At 37.0% G+C, this 23,273-nt stretch overlaps 1 protein-coding gene and 1 long non-coding RNA gene across 3 annotated transcripts; one reads left to right on the forward strand and one right to left on the reverse strand.

Moving 5' to 3' along the window:
* Positions 1–8,291: 8,291 nt before the first annotated feature.
* Positions 8,292–10,291, reverse strand: LOC139192169 (uncharacterized). Its single transcript, XR_011576099.1, has 2 exons — positions 10,019–10,291; positions 8,292–9,128 (listed from the first exon to the last, which is right to left on the reverse strand). It is a non-coding gene; the product is annotated as an uncharacterized lncRNA (long non-coding RNA).
* A 2,004-nt stretch (positions 10,292–12,295) lies between these two features.
* LOC103456251 (uncharacterized) lies at positions 12,296–15,755 on the forward strand. 2 transcript variants are annotated; one of them, XR_001785673.3, is made up of 6 exons: positions 12,297–12,609; positions 13,443–13,581; positions 13,919–13,950; positions 14,380–14,466; positions 15,033–15,269; positions 15,373–15,551. XR_001785673.3 is itself a non-coding variant. In XM_017322649.3 (5 exons), exons 1-5 carry the CDS (start codon positions 12,373–12,375, stop codon positions 15,156–15,158), a joined length of 621 nt encoding a protein of 206 aa, XP_017178138.1. In that variant the 5' UTR covers positions 12,296–12,372; the 3' UTR covers positions 15,159–15,755. The 2 variants fall into 2 exon arrangements, 1 of the variants encoding a protein (XP_017178138.1); XM_017322649.3 differs by having other exon boundaries at positions 12,296–12,609; positions 15,033–15,755.
* The last annotated feature ends 7,518 nt before the right edge of the window (positions 15,756–23,273 follow it).

The following is a 23,273-nucleotide window of genomic DNA, read 5'->3' on the forward strand; positions in this document are numbered from 1 at the left end:
TTCGGTTCAACTCTTTTATTTCTTCTTATTTAGTAGTCCTTCTGTTTTAATGTTAAGAACGGTCCCATTCCAATCCCAAAAAGGGGAAATTGTTGGCTTATATTTTTGAATGGGTCAATGACTCAATGGTACCACCGTACCATGCGCATGTCCTTCTTGAACCATGCTAGATTTCGTGTGGCCTCCAGGGGAACTTGCTCGATGGGTTTTCCCTTTTATGGATTTTCGTATCACAAAAAGACAATACTCTTGATTCTATTATTCTTTACAACGTATTAAAATTAGAAGACGCATAAAATTAGAAGACTAATATTTTGAAAATATATATAAAATAAATATGAGAAAATAAAGGTAAAATTAAATTTAACCTAATAATTATGTTGATTTTTGAACTCTTATCTAGATGCCCCCAATATTTAATTAAAATCTGGCACACATACAATCCTTTTTACTTCACCTTTGCTGAGGAAGATAAAAGACTATAGAGTAAAAAATTGCCAAAAGATCAGGACGTTGGGGATTATTGTTAGGAACCTCAAGGGAACCTAGCTACTTGTCTCATCATTTATGATTAACGTGTTTTAAAAGTACATACAACGTGATCGGAACCTACTTATCCTCCTACTTATGGTAGGTATCTAAAAATAAACCTACCATATATATGTATAACTTGGAGACCAACTTACTTTAACTTAGTTTTACATGTATATAGGTCGGGGATTATTGTAGGTATCCGGAAATATACTTACGTCATGTGTCCAACACTGCAAACTAATGAAAAAAAAACACTACCGAATGAACCAATTGGCAATGCAAGGAAATGTTAATCCGGAGCTTCATCGATCACTTGGTTTGGGGACGTTGTCGAGAATAGAAGTGCATACATTTTTTTACTCATTAGGGTTTTCAGCTTTGATCATTACCATCAAGTTGGTCTCTAGTTAATACAAGGTTGGGACAAAAAACAGGGTTGCAAGGAAAGATTGTCGCCCTTAACAACCATTTGGAGTTGTCGTGCACTTTTAAAGTCAAATACACTTCACCAACCCATACTAAAGAAGAGTACGAAACTCTGCTTCCTGCCCTTTATTTCCTTTTCAGCACACAATCTAAAAGCTTTCCTTGCCAAAAAAAGATAAGCTTTCCTAAATAATTTCCATTTCTTACTCTTCTTTAGAGTGTCTTTGTGGGCACACGCTAAAGAAAAGTGAAATTTTTAGTGTTACCGTTATTTAACTCTTGTATCCGTTTTTCTGATGGGCAACCAAAATGTGAGACTGCCGTCAGAGGGTAGAGCGCTTTAGTTAAGCCCACATAGAACATTTTTTGGGTTAATATAAAGCCTTTCCTTACAAAATCCGCTCATGGATATGTGCTGCATGCCCTACCAATTTCCGTACGTTTTGAAAATTTTGCAGTGGTTGCAGACCACCGACTCTTAGAGAGTATGTAAACGACAGAGTAAAATGGGCTCCACAAATATTCTTTGAACTAAAGCCAGAAGCTAGCTGTAGCCCTTGTAAGATGATAATGTGTTGGGATTTGGTACTGCAGTACGATAGATTTTTCAGTAGAATTGGTATATGAAGTGGTATATCACGTGTTATTATACAAATAATAAGATTTGTGTGTTAAAAGGTTAATAATTTAAAAAATAAAATTTTTCATCGCTTACATAAAAATACGTGGTGTACTACCGTATTTCCGTCACAATGAAAAATTTCTCCTGCAGTACTTATCTAAATTCGAGATGCAGTTCTGTTTTTTTTTTTACTGCATGCTATATGAGATATTATTATAATAATATTCTCATTACGTAAAAATCTGTTTTTTTAACAATTTTCCAAATTCTTGCGGACACATAAAAGAACAAAAAGGGGTTAGAAAGTGTAAAATCCAATTAAGTGGCCTCAGAGCAAGCTATTTTTAGTCCAATAAACCTCAAAAAGTAAAAACCTCCAAACTTGTAAATTACCACCCACTATTACAAGAACTAAACCTAGTTCTTGATATATAGTATTTCATTACAACTAAAAGCATTGGCACACAAAATTGTTCACATCCCCATGAAGATACATTTCCAATTCTCAAAGAAGAAGAAGAAAAACAACAACGTGCACGTGTTATTCTAATATGAGTGCTAAATCACACAATCTTCTATTTTATTTATAGGAGAAGAAAAGACTACCAAACTTTGAAGATCAAAGACTGTGTCACCAAATAATGATGATGCATTATATGCCGGAGTATTTGCAATTGCACTGGTGTGGGACTACCTGTTTGCTTCCCTTGGAATTTGATTGTTTGGTGATGTTGGCTGCAGAGGATGGAGGAGGAAGGCAATCAGCGGGGAAGGAAACAGAAGAAACCCATTCCGCCATTGAATCCAAAACCAATTTCTTCACCAGCTTTCTCTTTCCTGGGAACACACTACCCTTCTTAGGTTTGAACCCATTAACCTCTGTATTGTTTTTCTTCTCCATTAATCTTCTTCTGCTGCTGCTGCTTTCTCTTCTCAAATTCTCACCGCCTTTATTTTTTTTGTTTCAATAGTTTTTGGTATGGGGAGCAAGAGGGTTATATGCTGGGATTTTATAGCCCCACTGGCCACTACACCTTAATAAAGGTAAATTCAGTCAGGGTGAACTTCCGCTACAAGCACCCAAACTTATCAGCAGCCGAGAGACACGTGGAGTTCAAGTCTTAGTTGCTAATTACAGAAAAATGACTTTCCTACATGCATTTGCAGCATTTTCATACGTGAGACGTGTCAAAATTATACTCCTTTACGCGGGTAAGTGATAGTGATTGCAAAACTAATTCCAGCTCCCTGGGGAGAGATTTTTCAAATGCACGGAATATAGGGTAGAATATCGTGATTATAGGTGTAGAAACTGTTGAAATGTCCCACATCGACCGTATCAATGATAAAAGAAGAGTTTAAATACCCTAATCCCATTCCAATTAATACCGAGGCCTTTTGTGATAAAACCCCACACCTGACGGATTGTGCAGGTGGTAATTACCAAGTTGGGGACAATATCGGTGTTGTTGGAAGTGGGCCGTATGGCCCGTCTCTATGATATTTCTACATGGTATCAGAGCCAGGGAGCGGGCCCGTACCGTACTGCCACGTGATGGGTGGGTCCCCTTGGCCCGGCGCGATGATGGTGGGTCCCTTGGCCCCGCGTGTAGGGTGAGTCCCCTTGGCTCCACGTGGTTGTCGATGTGTGGATCTCCCACGTGTGACCTGCTAATTGGGTCCCACGTGAGGGGGCGTGTTGAAATGTCCCACATCGACCGTATCAATAATAAAAGAAGAGTTTAAATACCCTAATCCCACTCCAATTAATACCGAGGCCTTTTCCACTCGGGTTGGTGCTTGGAGTGCTTCAACATTATTTACCCAGGCTTGACGTTCCGGTGCAAGGTTCGAGCATGACACATAGTTAGCAATTGGATACTTCACTTTCCCTTCAGGAGAAAACCTGTTAGGAGGAACACCACGATTTTGCCTTGGCGGCAACTGATATGTACTCATAATATTATCTTGATTGGTTACATGAGCATTAGTAGTACTTACCTCAGGAATATTCAGAGAAGACACATTGGGTGGCACTATCGAGCTCGAGAGAGAGAGGTTAGTGGGTTCGGTAGTTCCTTGCTGCTGAAGAGGTGTAACAGGTTCGGCAATATCACACTGGGCAGCAGCTCCTCCTCCTGCATCACACTCGGCAACCTGTGGAGATCCACTAGCTCTACTCACGGTATCCTCATTCACAACATGCACGGCAAGGTCTTGCCGTGACACCTCTTCACTAACATTTGTATCACCAATTTCTCCCCCTACGCCACATATTTCCAACCACCTAAGATCACCACAAGTAGTCTCCCCCTGGTGATCGGAAAGTGGTGGAACCGAAGCATAAAAGAACTCGGACTCAGAAAAAATAACATCCATGGTCACATAAATATGGCGAGTTTCGGGGTGATAGCACTTATACCCTTTTTGTTGAGGAGAGAAACCCAGAAACACACATCGGTGAGCACACGGATCTAGCTTACTCCGATGAACCTTGTGAATATGAACATAAACTACACACTCGAATACCCGAGGAGAAAGATGATGACTCGATACAATGGGTACAAAATCTGTCAACACTTGAAGAGGTGTTCTAAAGTCCATAACTCGGGAAGGCATACGATTAATGACATACACTGCATAGGTGACAGCTTCAGGCCAGAACCGTTTAGGAACTGACGCACCAATGAGCAAAGCATGGGCAGTTTCCAGGATATGGCGGTTCTTTCTCTCAGCAACCCCATTTTGTTGTGGGGTATGAGGACAAGTGGTCTCATGTAAGATTCCTCAATCCTGAAGAAAACCGGACAACTCGGAACCAATATACTCTCCTTCATTATCTGAGCGGAGAACTTTAATAACAGAGGAATATTGGGTAGCTACCATTTGTGAAAAAGACCGAAACACTATACTCACATCACTTTTGTTTTTCATCACATAAACCCACGTCATACGAGTACAATCATCCACAAAGGTAACGAACCATTTAACTCCAGATACAGTACTAACTGGAGAAGGACCCCAGACATCTGAATGCACAAGATCAAACGGAAATAATCTTTTATTCATACTAGGAGGAAACGAAACACGATGACTCTTCGCGAGAATACATACTTCACAATGTAAGTCTGATTCTTTTATTTCATGAAATAAACTAGGCAACAGACGCCTTAAATAACCAAAGGAAGCATGTCCTAACCGACGATGCAATAACCAAACTTCTTGTAACTTATTAGTACGGGATGCTCGAACCATATTAGCTCTGCCAGGAACGACGTCATCCACTTAATATAACCCCTCTCTCTTAGTGCCACGCCCAATTATCTCCTTGGTCTGAATATCCTGAAGCAAACAAAACATTGGATACATAAGTACAACACAATCTAATTGCTCAGTAACTTGAGGAATAGATAACAAATTATGAGACAATGATGGAACAAGCAAGCAGTGATGGAGGGGAAGGGCCGGTGTGAGTTGTATTGTACCGGCCCCCAAAACTGGTGCTATTGTTCCGTTAGCCGTTGCTATACACTCCCGTGGACTTGCATAAATTCTTATCAAAAGTCATATGATCAGTTGCACCCGAGTCTAGAATCCAACCTGGATGATGCTCCATATCAGAGGCTAAAAGAACACGCCCCATACTACCTGAAGTGTCATGGGTTTCACTAGGAGTGGTCCTAGTCAACAAACTGTGACTCGGGTCACTTGAGGAGGGCACGACATCCTTGATGGCAATGGCACTGGATCCAAGGCTTCCACTTGCTCCATTAGCAGCTCGCTCCTTGGCACGTAACTTTTTCTTCAATTCGGGAAACCATTCGGGTACCCCATGTTTCTGAAAACATGTATCCTCTGTATGACGGGTTTGACCACAAAAGGTGCACTTCAAATCATCCTTGTTTTCCCGAGTGAATGGCCGAGAATTGGCCATTGGAGATGGGTTAAACCCTTGGCTACCTAATGGTGGCCGAGATACCAAGGCTACGGGAGGAGCTCCTCCTTGGTTCCCCACACCACTACTTCCCATCATAGTTGCATGGCGTTGTGCTTCTCGCCTAACAACCGAGAACACCTCCTCTACAGATGGTAAAGGTTGAGTTATCAGAATATCACTACGTACTTTGTCAAAAATATCATCAAGCCCTGCTAGGAAAGCATACACACGGTCCAGTTGAATTTCTTCTCGGAGTGTCTTCAAGGCAACTGGTTTCTGATCTGGATAAATCCCCAAATAATGTTTCTCTACGATAGGAGTGTCCACAGGTTTACACCCCAGCATGCCTGTTTCCTTTAATAAATCCAGAACATATTTACGTTGAGACAAGAAAATACCTCTAGATGACCGAGCGACTTCCACTCCAAGAAAGTATTTTAAATCTCCCAAATTCTTCATCTCAAACTCGGCAGCAAGGTTTTGTTTAAGCTTCATCATCTCTTCTGAATCATCACCGGTTATTATCATGTCATCTACATAAATTATTAAGGCAGTCACTTTACCACTTCCTCGTTTCACAAATAGTGTATGATCCGAATGACTTTGATAATACCCAAACCTCCTCATAACCTGAGTAAATCTCCCAAACCATGCACGAGGTGATTGCTTAAGTCCATAGAGTGACTTTCGCAATCTACATACTCCGGTTTTTCCTCCGGCATTGTACCCCGGAGGAAAATCCATATATACCTCTTCTTCTAAGTGCCCATGAAGAAAAGCATTCTTTACATCAAACTGTTTCAGTGGCCAATTCAAGTTTGCAGCTAAAGAAATCAGAACACGTACCGTATTCATCTACCGGAGAAAAAGTTTCCTGATAGTCAATACCATAAGTTTGAGTATACCCCTTTGCTACTAACCTTGCTTTATATCTATCTACCGATCCATCTGCCTTATATTTAATTGTGAAGACCCATCTACACCCAACCAGCTTCTTTCCCTTGGGTAGCTCCATTATCTCCCATGTACCATTTTTATGTAGTGCCATCATTTCCTCATCCATCGCAGCAGCCCATTTAGGATCCTTCAAGGCCTCTTCAAGTGTTGACAGATTTTGTGATAAAACCCTAATCCCCTAATCCCACACCCTAATCAATGATAAAAGAAGAGTTTAAATACCCTAATCCCACTCCAATTAATACCAAGGCCTTTTGTGATAAAACCCCACACCTGACGGATTGTGCAGGTGGTAATTACCAAGTTGGGGACAATATCGGTGTTGTTGGAAGTGGGCCGTATGGCCCGTCTCTCTGATATTTCTACAGAAACACTTGAAAAATAAAACTTTTTTTTGGCTTATGTATAGTATATGGTATACCAACCTGTATTTTGGACATTTTAAAAATTTTCTCCTCTATGTGGGACTCACTGTTACTTGACTAAGGGCTAGTTTGGTATTGCTGTGCTTTAAAAAAAAACTGCTTCTGCTGTGCTGTGAGAATAAGCAGCTGTGAAATAAAGTAGCAGAGTGTTTGGCAAACTTTTTTGTAAAAGTGCTTTTAGAAAAAAAAAAAAAAACAGTATGATAGTGTTTAGTAAACTTTTATGTAAAACAGCTGTGACTGTGTGAAATGACCAAAAAGGATATAATACTAGATGTGCTATTAATTTAATTTTCTTAACAAATAAAAGTGAATTATAATATACTTTATTTTTAAAAGAAAAATATTTATAAACTTTATCTTAAATGTTAATTAGTATGACAAACTACTTTAATTGAAATATTTTAGACTGAATAGCTAGGATTCATTAGTACAATATTGTTAATATACTTGAAAGTAGTCTAATTAGATACATTCATCAAACTTGCCGCTATTCTAAACTTGCCGCTATTCTATTTCTTAATGCTTCTATCTTATGGGATCATTCAACTTGATAATTTTGGTATTCTTCATCATTATCATCACTACTATCGCTCTCTTCACAATAGTCCCTGGGGTCATCAAAATGACGATCACATTCATAATACCTCCGTATGTAGTTATGAAGAGCCATTGTAGCAATGACAATCTTCACTTGCTTATTGAAAGGGTAATTAGGCATATCCCTTAAAATTGCCCATCTTTTCTTTCAAACCCCAAAAGTTCGTTCAATGATGCTCCTAAGAGAAGAATGTATGTGGTTGAATACTTCTTTATGACCCGTTGGTTCGGGACCCCTACGAAAATCCGGAAGATGATATCTTTCACCTTTATATGGTCCCAAATAACCTCTCATTTGTGGGTACCCAACATCTACCAAGTAATATTTTCTTGAAAATTGAAAATTTTGTTTTGTATTGTAATAATTATACAAAGCAAGTATGTAAATTGTTATAAATAAGTATGAAGATTACCATTTGGAGGCTTTGAAAAGTTTAAATTTGGATTCCGTAGCACGGATAAAAAAACCCTTGTATCATGTGCAGTGCCTTTCCTCCGGCACAAGCAAATGTGAATTGCATGTCAAAATTACAAGCAGCCATAACCTAAGGAGTAGCATGCGTGGTAAGTTTCAATTGATTCATTTCCACATCAAACATCTTTCTTTAGCTGAACCTTACCTAAGAAAATAATGAAAGAATATTGGTGCTAAAAATTAGAGAGAAAGTCCATGCAATTTGAAGATGTTATGAGCTAGCTCTACTAATTCCAGAAAAAAAAAAACAACACGCAGTTCTATATCTACTACTTTGCAGTAGCTTTTATGCTTCTTGTTACTGAGTTCCAAAGCTACGCTGGTAAGTACTTCCTATCTTATATATCATTTTTCGTGTAAAAACAACACACATACACACATGTTTACAAAGCTATGTCATATTTAGTGTCACTTTGCAGGAGCTCAAGGGGATGGAGTTAACTATAGCAGACAAGCTGACAACCTTCCAACACCTGAAGTGATCGAGGTATGTAAGTCTAGGAACATTCAGAGATTCGTTTACTCAAACCACAATAAGATGTTCTGCAGGCACTGAAAGGGTCAGGAATACAAGTCATTTTAGGCACACTCGACGCAGATGTCCCAACCCTAGTCAATGATCTAGCTTTCGCTAACATTTGGCTCTAAACCAACGTCATTCCCTTTGCTTCATCGCGAACTTTCGCTGTATATCCGTTGGAAATGATTCCAAGTAAAATGCTAGCAGCATAGTCCCAGCCATGCAAAACTTCAGAAATGCCCTAATTACAGCCAACCTCAGTATTCCTCTATCCCCTGCAGTGTTCCAAAATGTACTGACATCACCGTATCCGCCATCAGCCGGAACATGGCATCCTGATGCAGCCTCAATAATGGTTCCTCTAGTATAATATTTGCAAACCAATGGTTACCCCCTTCTCTTCAACGCGTATCCATATTTCGCCTACCGCGATCATCCGCAAGAGATTAGGTTAGACTATGCATTGATGAATTCACAGAGGTTATTGTACAAGATGGAGCATTAGGGTACACAAATTTGCTTGATGCTTCACTAGATGCCCTTTACTGGGCACTTGAGAAAGTGGGGCACAAAAGTTGAGGTTGTTGTGATCAGTGAAACACGTTGGCCTTCACAAGGAGAAGGAGAAGAGCCTGCAAATATTGAGAATGCTAAGACATATAATACCAATTTGATCAAGCATGGGCAAGTTGGGACACCAAAAAGACCAGGATAGGGATTAGAGGCTTACATTTTGGCTTTGTTCAATGAGGATCTTAAGCCTAAGGGAAGTGAGCAGCAATGGGGATTGTTTTATCCTGACATGACAGGTTTACCATGCTGACTTTAGGGAAAGTAATATTTGTTGGTAATGTATCCTTAGGAATAAAGAATTGTTACTGTGCTAATGGAATTATTGGTAAATTTTTTTTGTTATTAATAAGCTAATTATGAATTATGTATTATTTGTTAACTAGAAAATGGCCGAAGTACAAAGTCTTGCGAATAAGCCACCAAATAATTTGAACACAGAGCACTCTGCACTGCTACAAAAGAAGCATTTGGAATGAGATGAGGAATATCTACCATTAATGGCAGACAAAAGACCAAAATTCAAGTCTCCAAGTCCATGATATATTTCATATCAGAATTGGTGATGAATGATAAGAACATGTTGATTAGCCCTAAAACTTACGCAATTTAATTTTAATGTGTTTATTGAATCTAAACATGACATGACATCATACACATTCTCCCCAGCCAAGCACAACAAAAACACAAATAACTCTTTAATCCAAAACAAAATTCAGGGAACATGAATAGAGAAGTAATCAATTTTTCTTCTCTCTCAAATTTTCTTGTTTCCTCCACAAAAGCTAATTTTTTTCCCCAATTTTTTCCCCAATTGTTTTCTCCATCCCCAGCTTTCCCGACACCCATACACTCATCCTTTCACTCTTCCCACCCCTCTTTCACTCTCCCCATCCCCAAATTAAAAAATCCAAACAAATAAATAACAAAATTTTAGAGAAGAGAAGCTTACTAGAGGAAGGAGGGAAGGCGACGACGATAGAAGGAGGGAAGGCGACGGCTGGCGCTGAGACTGACGGAGAGAGAGGAAAAGGAGGAGGAGGAGAAGAGGTGCAGCTGCAGGCAATAGAGGAGAAGAGGGCATGCTGAATTTCTGCGATTTTAGGAGGGCGTGTGAGAGAGAAGAGGGCGTGAATGTTCTGTGATTTCAGGAGGGCGTGCGAGAGAGAAGGCAGAGAGAAACGAGGGCAACATTGACAATTTGAAAATTTCATTAAAAGAATTATTGTAGCTCTGTGTTTTGACAAGAAGCTGTTTTTCTGAAGCTGCTTTTTGCAGCTTTCCATTTTTAGCTTTTTTCATCTGAAACTTTGAAAAAAAGCTGGTTTGAGGTGTTTACCAAACACAAAAAACTCTCCTAGTTTTTTTTCATAGTAGCTTTTTTTTTAAAATCACCTCAACCCCAAACTGGGGCTAAATCACGGTCCATGTGTTTTGTGTTCACCATAGCTCACATTGACTATGCATGCATGGTGGCATGCTCGTGGTGGCATGGTCCAAAGAAAAGGTGAAAAAAGGATAAACCCCTACTTCTATTTAATTTGTTCACAAGACAAATTTGTTTGCCATTTTTGTGGCAATTCTATGTTAGTGGTGTTTGTGCTGCTATCGTATGCTTGTGTTAGCAATTTAAAATAGAAAGGAAAACTAATGAAAAGGGCTTGAAAACTTTGAGTTTTAATGATAAAGACAAAATAAAGGGTAAAGTGAATAGTACCAGGATTGACTTTTTAGTGTAAAAATGTGGTTTTTCGTTAAAGTGAACAGTACCGGGTGCTTTTCGTTAAAGTTACCTTTAAAGAATTACTGTCTATGCTTATTTATGAGAATTATTTTCAAACCAATAATGAGATTTCAAGGATCATGCGTGAAATTTATAAAATGGCCCTTCCCCAAGGAGAGATTTTTCAAGTTGTCCAAACACGAGGTGGTACGTCATATAGTGAAAGGATTTTTTTATTATTTTTTTTCAAATGTCCCTCCACTTGTATACTGACATATGACATATGTTACCTTGTTTTGCGCATATTGAAAAATCTATCATTTTAAAGATAGCTTTTCATAAAAATAAAAAAGAAAAGGACAATATATTGATTCTAGAAAGTAATAACTTAACTCACTGATTATAAGTTTGCAAATGTCATTAAATAATGAGAACTGTTATTAGCACTCTAAAAATCTTATTTTACACTCCTCACAAGTGTATTTTTCTTTCTAATTATAGAAAGTTTGGAGTGCCCAATGAGATTTTTGGAGTGCTAATAACAATTCCCTAAATAATAAGTAAAAACAGATTCAAGCATAACCTTCACTAAATAATCAAAAGCAACTCAATTTTAAACAACCAAAAAAGAAAAAAGCTTCAAAAACTCTACATTTAAAGTTTCACTTGAACATATAGCATTATTATATAATAAAATTGAAAGAAAAAAAAACTTTTTTTATGGTGTTGTTATTGACACTCCAAATATCACATTGTGCACTGCAAGTTTTTATATTTAGAAAGAAAAAAAATTACACTTATAAGGAGTGAACAATGAAATTTTGAAGTACTAATAAAATCAATTTTTTTTTTAAATACCACTTTTACATAGAATTTTTTTTTTTGAGCAAATGGTAGCATCTACACTAAGGTGGAGGGGTAGGCTATACCTCACAATGGACTAGCAATCATATGATTCAAATTGCCTTTGGCGAGATCGAACTTAAGACTTCTCACTTACAAGTGAAGAAAAATACTATTAGACCGTAATACTAAGTGACTATCACATATAAATTTTAGATGGCAAAAATTTTTAGTAACCCTTCAAATTTGGGGCTTTGTATGATTTTACCTTTCGCTCTCCCACAAAAACCGCTTTTGGAATTGGTCGCCGGAGGAGAGTGCACCACGTCCTTACCTCCACACAAAACATACTCACTGCATACGGTCCCTTCTTTGTTAGGGTTTTTTTTTTTTTTGGAACTTTAACAAAAAGCTCCCGGTACTATTCACTTTAACGAAAAGTCACATTTTCAAACTAAAAAGTCAATCTTGATACTATTTACTTTACCATTTATTTTATCTTTATCGTTAAAACTCAAAGTTTTCAAGCTATTTTCATTAATGGTTTTTTTTTGGTTGGGCTGTGTTAAAATAGCAGATTAAAGAACAGAAGCCTACATGCTACATTGGGCCCAATTACGTGTTCGGGTTTAACCGTGCGGGTATTTATTACAATCGGGCGAACCCGAAACGAAAGAACAGAGGAGTTGCGGTCTGGAAACTCTGGAATCGAGCGCGTCTGCCTGAGTGAGGAGAGAGAGATGAAGATAGCGTGGAAGAACAACAAGAAGCGGCCTCTGGGGATCGTATCAACTTACCCAAATCTCCCTTTCGAGCGGCAAAACGACGAACCCAGCAATCAACCGCACCCAGCAGAAAAGCCCAGCAATAATATTCAAAACAACACAGAGCTCGGCAAGCTAGCCGATGAGAGCGAGCCTTCCGACGCTGCTGAACTCTTCCACTCCTTTCAAGCTCAGGGAACTAAGCTCGCCGAGGTAATAAATATTAAAAAACCCAGTTATTTATTTATTTATTTTTTGGTATTATGCATTGCAGAAGGAAAATGTAATTGCCCAAGTTATGTTCTTTGATATGTAATTTCGTTTTGATGTGATAATTGATGGAACCCAGATAACCAATTTAGTCTGCCTGCTCAATAACTGTGATTGTTAGAATTATGAAGATTTTTGTAGCTGCCCAAATTGTTGAAATCGAAATTTGATGAAAGGAAAAGTGTAAAAGTGGGAAAAACTAGCTGCCGGATTCATAAAACATGAAAGTTTTCAGCTAGTGATTCTTAGTAGTAGATATAACCTTGTCGAAGTGGAGTGGCAAGCACTAAGCAAGTAAATAAGCTCGACAGAATTCTTAGTTAGTGTTTGCTATTGCATATTGTTATGGGAAGGATTTGACACTACTTACATCAGAAATCGACTATATCAACACAAACAAAATCTTGAATTGCATATAGAAACAAAAGAAAACGAAGCACTTATATGCTCGTGGTTGAGATATATGAAGAATGGTTATTTGGTCCCTTTTGTCTGTAGGTGAGGACATGGTCTTTTCACGTCGAATACAGTAGTTTGATTATTGTAAGCGATAGGTACTCACTCCTGGCCCTTTTCAGTTACTGGCCGAGTGGCATATAATATTTTAGTGACTAATTTCTTGCTAGAGGAAGAATGCAGGAAAAACAAAAGAGAAATCTTCTCATTATGTACAAGATATTACACGTATGACTAAGATCGTGGTGTGAATGAATTTCTGCTGATTCCTGATCTGGATGATTTAATGGCATTTTCTCACATTAAACTGATGTTTGAAGGATGGGAAGTACCGTGAAGCATTGGGAAAATGGGAGGCTGCTCTTATGTTGAGGCCTGAAAATGCAGTTTTACATGAACAGAAGGCACAAGTATTACTTGAAGTTGGAGATGCATGGAATGCGGTGAAGACAGCGACTCGTAGGTTTCCCTTCTATCTCCCTTCGGGGTATATTATTTTCTATATTTGCACCAGTATGTCTAGTTCTTAATAGGTACATATACGTGATATGACTATTTTGTTCTCAGGTTGCCGTCAAACATATATTTTGTTTCCACGTGCATTATTTGGTTCCAAAATCTATTACACTCTTTTTCTTTCTGCACTTTTGGGTCCTCATTCGCTAAATTATGTTCACACTTTCCAGAAGCTGCACGCACAATATACTTTTTTCAAGCTTAATTTTATGCGTATTGCAATTTCTCTGGTTCAATTGCAACTGCTTTATTGTACTTATCTGTTGATTAAAATTGGCAGGAGCTACTGAGTTGGAGCCTTCATGGGCTGAGGTATGTCAAAATTTTATACTTCTGAAATTTTTGTCACCTTATTATTTGTTCATGTGCCAGTGCCAAGTTATGATGGTGCTCATTGCTCTAGGAAAATTGGGAGGGGAGATTTTCATTTATATGCTTTGTAGAACCTTTGATGCAACTAGCTTTTTAAATTTGACTCCTCCCATTAATTCTTTTTCTTTCTGATAAATTCTGTTGTAATCTATGTGTGTTGCTGATGAAAGAAGACAAAGGTTTAGCCGTCATCCTTAATGGTCCCTGAAACTTAGATCCGTGTCGATGGGTACTTTCACTTGCTATGCATGCGGTGATAATTGTGGCTGATGCTTTTATGATTCATAACTAGGCAATTTCCTCTCATATTTCCTTTGGTTGTTTAATGATTTTCTTTTGGCCTAACTTCACTTGCCATCATATGTTCAGGCTTGGGTTACCCTTGGTAGAGCACAGTTAAACTTTGGGGAGCCTGATAGTTCCATTCAAAGCTTCGACCGAGCATTAGCCATCAAGGTATCGTTTCACCCTTTGAAGAAATTATAATTTGTAGTTCTCAAAGCTTCTTACGCTGTTTTCTGATGCGTCTTTGAGCCACTGACCTTAGGTGGAGTCTGATACTGCAATATTATGTGCTAACCTAATAAACCCTGCAACTTATTCGTCTTCGTCATGAGTAATTTTTGGTTTTTTCATTGAAATAGGGATTTAGTGGATGATTGTTTTTAATGCATATTAGTTAAAATGAGTTGAGTATTGGGTGCCAATTCTATGTCTGCGAATCATAATACCCTAAGGAAGAAACACTGTCTGCACGATCTATAATACCTGTTCAAGCAAGAATCTTTTCCCAAACTAAAAAGCTTACATTTCAAAATGCGTAAGGGATGTGCCATTATCATCTTACTTTTTCATTACTTATAAGTATTTTGTCGTTCACTCATATTTGATTGTTTGATTGAATATTGAGGTCATTATATCAAATTCAATACGGTGCTAACACACAGAACTATAATTTTTTGGTATAAATCTCTATATATTTTGTGTTAAGAATATAAGTTCAATTTGAACTGTATGTACAGCCTGATTCTGAGGAGGCTCGAAATGACAGACATACTGCAATGCAACTGGTGACAAAGCGAAAACAGCTCCATTCATCAGGTTTAAGTCCTACGAGGAAACGTTATGCAGTTGGTGATAAGGCATGAAACCTCCCTAGTCTGGAGTGTGTATATAAAGAGGAAAAGTGAGACTTCAACTTCGTTTTGGTTCATGTTTGAATTTCTCCCCCTCCGTCTGCGTCTCTGGTTAGCAGGAATATATCCTTTATGCATCTTGTACCTTATGAAAGTGAATATAAATAATTCTAAATTTTAGATTAATTACAAAACATTAAACTATGTTGTTCTTAACAAACAACACAGCTCAGCATGTTTCAAAATTTTAAGAGAGGAAGCATTCACCAGTTGAAACAAAGTCATAACATGTTTCAATGTTTAGTTCCTGAGCCCGACCGTACTATTACCGGACTTTTGGAATTGGACTGTACTTGTTACTAGATTTGGTTAAACCGCCTCAATAAACTATTTTACTTCGGATTTTCTCTGGTTTTCGGTACCAAGACGAGGCTCCAGAGAGAGATGGTTGCGGTCGTTACATTACTGAATGGTGCCAACAAAGTGTGCGTTTGTGTGTATGTAGGTTGCACATTTTTTAACTTGTAAATGAAATGATTGTGCTATGAGTGGGATACTGGTTCAGTTTAGTATTTTCCTGTACGTCAAGTAAATACTGTTTGAAAATCACTTCTTTTTCTTGAAATGCTTGTCAATTCTTGCAAGTTGAGGCTTCCACCCGGGCTTTGCATCATCAGTTAAGTCCTTATGAATCCTAAGCGGGCTTGGAAGTTTAATCAACTTTTGCTTATCAAACTCATCAATAAACATTCAAAATTAGGAATCTATATTGTAAATAGCCGGTTAGAACGTATTTCGTAAACAGGTGAGAAACTTATCTACAACTGCGATGCCACTCTAAATCCATCGGTGCAATGAAGTTCATCTCATTATCTAGGCATAATGCTCACATAGATGATTAGGTCAAAAACCAAACGGAAGCCAACTGAAGAAGATATGAACAACTGCATTTTCATGTTTATAACCCCAATATGTATTATTTCCAATTAATTAGTATAAACGTGTGTGTGAGTTTGATTATGCGTTTGTATTGAAAATTACATTATTATATGTCTCAGCGTAAATAAACAAGTTATTCAACAATTTCACACATCTTCACCTATCAAGAGAAATATTATATACAACCATAAACATAACTTAAGTATTACAAATTAATTACAAGAGAAATACTAAGGAGACTCTTTTAAAAATGGAACTCTCATGGACTCTCTGCCACCTTATGTATTTGGCATAATGTTTTATAATGTTAATATGAAACTTAACGTTAAACTCTAAGATGATAGAGAGTCTATGGAGATTCCTACTTTGAAAGAGTCTCTTTAGCATTTCTTTAATTACAAATATGCACATATGCCCACCAAAATTTATGAAAATTTAGGTTTAATCTTCTAAGTAGATTGAATCTATATGAACCTCGTCCATATATATAATAACATAATGCTTAAGTACTCGCTAGTGAGTACTTTATTTATTTCCCATCCAATATTACCTCCGACGGAGTTAAATGAAACTTCTCATAAATTAACTAATATATATAAATAGGAGTAATTAGGTTTTCATCCTTATTTTTACTACTCTATTGATTAAAACCTTATTACTTTTCAATTTTTGATCAAGGTCCTTTGTATTAATAATATCATTAATTATTTCAATAATAAAATATTTTTTATTTCTAAATATATTCATTTAATATTAAAAATGTTACAATTAGTATATTTATATTTATGGCTAAATTTTTTATCATATATTTTTATTTTTAGTTTGTACCCATTTTTAATTTGCAACCCTTTTTTAATTTGTACCAATTTTCCTTTCAGTTTTAATTTGTACCCATATATTAATTTCTTTTTGTGCCCATATTTTTTAAAGTTTTATTTGTATTGTACCCATATTTTTTTATTTATTTGTACCCATTTTTATGTTTGCTAAATGTACCCATTTTGAAGAATGTACCCATGTTTTGATACAATAATGTTTTGGTTATTTTTTATGAATGTACCCATGTTTACACACACACACACACAATAGTATATTTATATTTTAATATTTTTAATCCCACAAATTATGGTTTTTTATTTAAAATCTCATTACTATAAACAACTATAAATTTTAATTTTTAATTTAAAAAATATAGTAACGTACATAGAAATAAATTATCAATTAATTTCAGGGACTTTGATCAAAAATTGAAAACCAACAAGATTTCAATCAAAGACTGTTCATAACTAGGGACCGCATCCAAAGTCTCCCATATAAATATTATATACCTCGTTGCTTTCACTACCAGATGACAACGATGGCGTTCAAAAGTTTCTCACGAAATTAACTAATATTTAATAACGCCGTACGTCGCTGTGTTCATTACAAGATTACAACGACGGATTCTCATGAATTAGTTACACACACACACACACATATATATATATATGCTGTTAAGAAGATTTTTTCAAACCCTGTATATATTTTATTACGTTGTTTCAAACCCAGTAAATATTATATATATGCTGTTAAGAAGATTGTATTTTCTTGGTGGAATTGACGAGCAGCCACCCACCAACGATGGCGTATTTCCTTCGTCCTCCATGCTGGTGTAATTTTGTTTAAGTTAACGAAGCTCTTCCGTTTGACAAAAACAATAAAAAAAGGTGGATTTTAAGGATCAACCTATGGAACTCTAGTATATCCTTGGCTCTTGAAATTCAAAGGGAACATGTTCGTCCCTGTAAATAATAAACAAAGCCAACTGGCAAGTTGTGATTTTGGTCTTTGTAGTTTTGGGAACTATGGTACTTGTTCAACTTCCGCAACTAATGCTTTTTAGTTTGCCAATTCCAGTTAGAAGATATTACATGCGTAGTGCTAGTTTGGTAATATTTTTAGGTCAGTCGGATAACTTATATATATATATATATATATATATATTTTTTTTTTTACTATCTAGAAATGCATGAGAACCAAAAAACAAAAATTGACAAAAAATTTAGGTTATTTTCACTTATTTTCATTTCATACTCGTTCATTTCTCTCGCTCCATCTCTTTCAGCATTCTTTTGCCACTCCTTTTACCTCAAAGACAATAAAAAACAAAAACTAAAAACATACTGGTTACCAGAGCCACAATTTAAGTGGAAGAAGTGTATATGAAATGCAAACTAGAAACAATTTTAAGTAGGTTTTATGTTCTCAAGTTTTTGTTTCATTTGTATCTACTTCATTTCCCCCCCACATCCCTCCACCACCCTCTTTACATCGTTTAGTCACTCTTTATATATATTTTCTAGTTTCTTCAATGTGTTTCACCATAATCACCAATCTAAACAAGCATTAGAACAGATGGTAGAGTAGATCGAATAACAAATGCAGACATAAAGTTGACAACAAATTTCAAGCATAAGGGCCCGTAATACCATGTTTGAGCTTTTTAGTTTAAATTCTTTCGATAAACATAATATTAAGTTTTGATTATAATCTTGAAATTTTATTACTTTAATGTTTTGTTTGCAATTAGAATTACTAGCAAGCCAATGGATTCAGGTAGTGTATAAACCAGTTTATTCAAAGTTTGGGTTGTCATCTTTCAGTTTATTCTATCATAAAGTGTAAGAAGTAGTCAATCTAAGGGATATTCTCTTGACATGTGTCATAAGATTAGGCAATTAGTTAAGGGTTTGTTATATCTGTTAGCTTAGTCTGTAAGCTACCTTAGTTAAAACTTACATATATATACTACAATGTAAATGTACTGTGTAAGAAAGTGAAAAGATTAATACGAACAAGATTACTTCTCTCTCTAAGTTCTCTCTCTCTCTCTCTCTCTCTCTCTCTCTCTCTCTCTCTCTCCGTTTCTGCATTCTCTACTGCACTCATCTTCTCTACTGCAACAGATCACTCTTGGTTAACATGGTATCAATCGCCGTTCAAGCTTCATCAGCTCTCTCATCGATACAGGCGTAAAGACTTGACGGTTCTTCGATCTTGTAATTTTTTTTGCTTCCGCTACTGCTCCAATCTTCTCGTGCTACCTTCTTGTTCTTCGATCGCATGTTCTTTCTTTCTGATTTAGGGTTCTGCATATCTAATTTTGGGACAATTTCTTCGCTTCAAGTTGTGCACACCAACTGTTTGTGTTTTGTTCTGTGTACATCATTTTCTTGAAGATTAAACAATGGTGACCACCAATCAGTTACAGATATTGCAATCTCCTATTACTTCTCTAATTTCATCGGTCTCAACCTCTGTAACCATGAAATTGGATGATACCAATTACTTGACGTGACATTTCCAAATGCAGCTTTTACTGGAAGGTCATGGAATTATGGGGTTTGTTGATGGTTCTACACCATGTCCATCTCGGTTTCTTACTCCAAATTCTGGTGATACCGAACTCTCTTCTGGACAACAGTCTGATCAGTCTTGTGCTTGCAAGGAATTTGATGAATATTTAGTTTAGAGGATGCATGATAGAGCATTGATGCAGCTTATCACAACTACTTTATCACCACCAGCCATTTCCTGTGCGATTGGAAGCACAATTGCTCAGGACTTGTGGACTCGTCTCAGGGAACAATTTTCTACTGTTACTCGGACAAGCATATTTCAGATGAAATCTGAGTTGCAAACTATCAAGAAAGGTACTGATTCCATTAATGTGTATCTTCAAAGAATCAAATAAGCTAGGGGTTATTTGTTTGCTGCTGGTGTCTATTTTGAAGATGATGATATTGTGATCTTTACGCTTAATGACCTACCATCTGAGTATAATACAATCAGGTCTGTGATAAGGGGGTGTGAATCTGTAATTTCTCTGAAAGATCTTCGGTCACAATTGCTTGCTGAAGAAGTGATGATTGAGACTCTTCATACTGCTCCAATGCTTAATGCATTAGTGGCTCATTCACCTAATTTTACTCAGAGACCTTTAAATTTTCAGTCTCCGGTGCAATCTGGCCGACCATACACTTACTATAACTCCAACTCTGGTTACAAATCTTTCAACAATAAGAACAAGGGCAGATTTAATTCGAATAACATGTTCAATCACTCAAAGCAAGCTTTCAATAATGGTAATCCTGGTTATGGAATCCTTGGTTCTGCTCCACAGTTTGGCCATCATCCTGTCATCCCTTGTCAAATTTGTGGGAAAACAAATCATTTGGCTGATACTTGCCGATTAAAAAATGTATCTCACGGGTGTCAAATTTGTGGCAAGAAAAATCACATTGCTGCTCCTTGCAGATTCAGAGGTGCATCTCAATCTCATGGTTGTCAAATCTGTGGGAATTCAAATCATAGTGCTGAGTTCTATTTTCAGAAAGGATCCTCCTCTCCAATGACTGCAATGTATGTCAACAATGCTTCTGGGAGTTCAATATCAACTCAATTGCCCTATGCACCACCTTAACAAGTTTGGATTACTGATACGGGTGCTATAAATCATATGACCACCGATTTGAATAATCTTTCTCTTGCTACATCATATCCATTTCATGAGACTATTCAAACAGCCAATGGTGAAGGTTTATCCATCTCTCACATTGGCTCTTCCACTCTTCAAACTCCACTGCAGTCATTTCAATTAAAATCTGTTCTCTATGTTCCAAAGTTGACACAAAATTTGCTATCTGTCCATCGAATATGTTTGGATAATAATTGCTGGTTAATTTTTGATGCCTTTTGTTTCTGGATTCAGGACAAAACCACATGGAGGATTTTGTACAAAGAGCAGTGCCGTAATGGGTTATATCTGATCATTTCTCCAACACATCCAGTTTCAACACAAAAGGCTTATGTGGTTGCATATATTGGACAACAAGTTACATCAAGACTTTGGCATCACAGATTAGGTCATCCCTCTAATACCATTGTATCTCAGATTCTTAGAAAATCAAATGTCTCTCATACCTCTGATTCTTTACCTATTGTTTGTTCTCCATGTCTTGAAGGAAAAGTTAGTAAACTTCCATTTCCCGTGTCTTCATCCAAATCTGTAAAACCTTTTAAGATAATACATAGTGATGTTTGGGGCCCAGCTCCTTGTATTTTTATTGAAGGCTTCAAATACTATGTTACTTTCATTGATAAGTGTACTATGTTTTGTTGGAATTTCCCAATCTGCAATAAAAGTGAAGTTGGCACTACATTTGTCTCTTTCTAGCACTTTGTTATCAACCAATTCAATGATTCTATTAAAATGTTTTAGAGTGATGGTGGAGGGGAATATATAGGCAAACCATTTCAAAATTTTCTGGTGGACAAAGGCATTATTCACCACATGTCTTGTCCACATACCTCAGAACAAAACGGGCTTGCCAGGAAACATAGACACATTATCGAGACATCCATTACCTTATTACAAACAGCTTCTTTACCACCTTCATTTTGGTCCTATGCTTGTCAAGCTTCGGTCTATCTCATTAATTGGATGCCTTCATCAACATTGGAAAATAAATCACCTTTTGAGGTCTTGTTTAACTCCATTCCTGAGATTAATCACCTTAGAGTATTTGGTTGTTCATGCTATCATTTGCTTAAACCTTATAATCATACTAAATTGCAACCTAGAACTACAAAATGTATTTTCTTGAGGTATGCCTCAAAGTATAAGGGCTATATCTGTTTTGAGGTTCACAAAAGAAGAGTGTTTATATCTTGTCATGTTCTATTTGATGAGACAAAATTTCCATACATCACTCTGGTTTCTCAGTGCTCCAAAGTACGTACTCCATTGCCCATAATTTTCACATCCACACCTGTGTTCACCCCCAATCTTAATAATGTTATTGTCACACCTCAGTCTAACTCTGTGCCTACTATACTATCGGTCTCTCATACACCAAGCCTAGAATCTGTGCCTCTACCAGCTACAGTTAGTTCTACAAATTTGCATGATCACAGTTCTGCAACTTTAAGTGATTCAAGCTCCAGTTTCTCTACTGATACTCCACCCATTACTGGCACTGCACATCAATCATCTCCTTCACTCTCTGTGGTTCCTGAATTTCAGGGAGAACAATTTCAAGTGATTTTATCCATACCACCATTAAATATTCATCCCATACAGACTCGGTCTAAGAATGGCATTTCTAAAAAGATTGCTTTACTAGCTTTTGTTCATGAAAATGGTGGTGCTGATCTTACCAAAGTTGAACCTGCCACATATAAATCAGCACTAAAATCTCCAGTATGGTTGGCTACAATGCAAGATGAGTTGAGTGCTCTTCATACTCAAGGAACCTGGTCTCTTGTACCTCTTCCTCCTTACAGAAACTTGGTAGGCTGCAAGTGGGTGTTCAAGATTAAAAAGAATGCAGATGGTTCTATAGGGAGGTATAAAGCTCGTTTGGTTGCAAAAGGGTTCAATCAAGAGGAAGGTATAGATTATGGCGAGACATTTAGTCTCGTGGTTAAACCAACTACTGTGCGGTTAGTGCTTGCTTTGGCTGCTCATTTTAATTGGAATATTCAACAACTTGATGTGAAAAATGCTTTTCTGTATGGTGTACTACAAGAGGAAGTCTTTATGGCTCAACCTCCTGGTTTTCTTGATTCCACTCATAGTGACTATGTTTGTAAGTTACATAAGTCCCTATATGGTCTCAAGCAAGCCCCAAGGGCTTGGAATGACAGATTCACTCGTTTCTTGCCGACTTTGGGTTTTAAATCCACCTATAGTGATTCCTCTTTATTTGTTAAAGCATGAATAGTACAGTTGTGATTCTCCTTTTATATGTGGATGACATTATCATCACAGGGAATGCATCTCAAGCAATATCAGATGTTATACATGCTCTTACTCAAAAGTTTGATATCAAAGACCTTGGACCTTTGCATTACTTCCTTGGTATTCAGGTCGTTCATAAGAAGGATGATTTATTCCTCTTTTAGGACAAATATGTTACTGATTTGCTCATTAAGTCTGGAATGGAATTGTTTAAACCGTGTGTTACTCCTTGCCTACCTTACAATAGATTGTTGAAGGATGATGAGAAGCCCTACAATAATCCAGCATTATATAGAAGCCTTGTAAGAACACTACAATACCTCACTTTTACTCGACCTGATATTGCATTCGCTGTGCATCAGGTTTGTCAGTTCATGCAGTGTCCTATGGAAGCTCACTTTGTGGTA

The sequence above is a fragment of the Malus domestica genome, chromosome 15, assembly GCF_042453785.1.
Source record: "Malus domestica chromosome 15, GDT2T_hap1".
Taxonomy (NCBI): domain Eukaryota; kingdom Viridiplantae; phylum Streptophyta; class Magnoliopsida; order Rosales; family Rosaceae; genus Malus; species Malus domestica.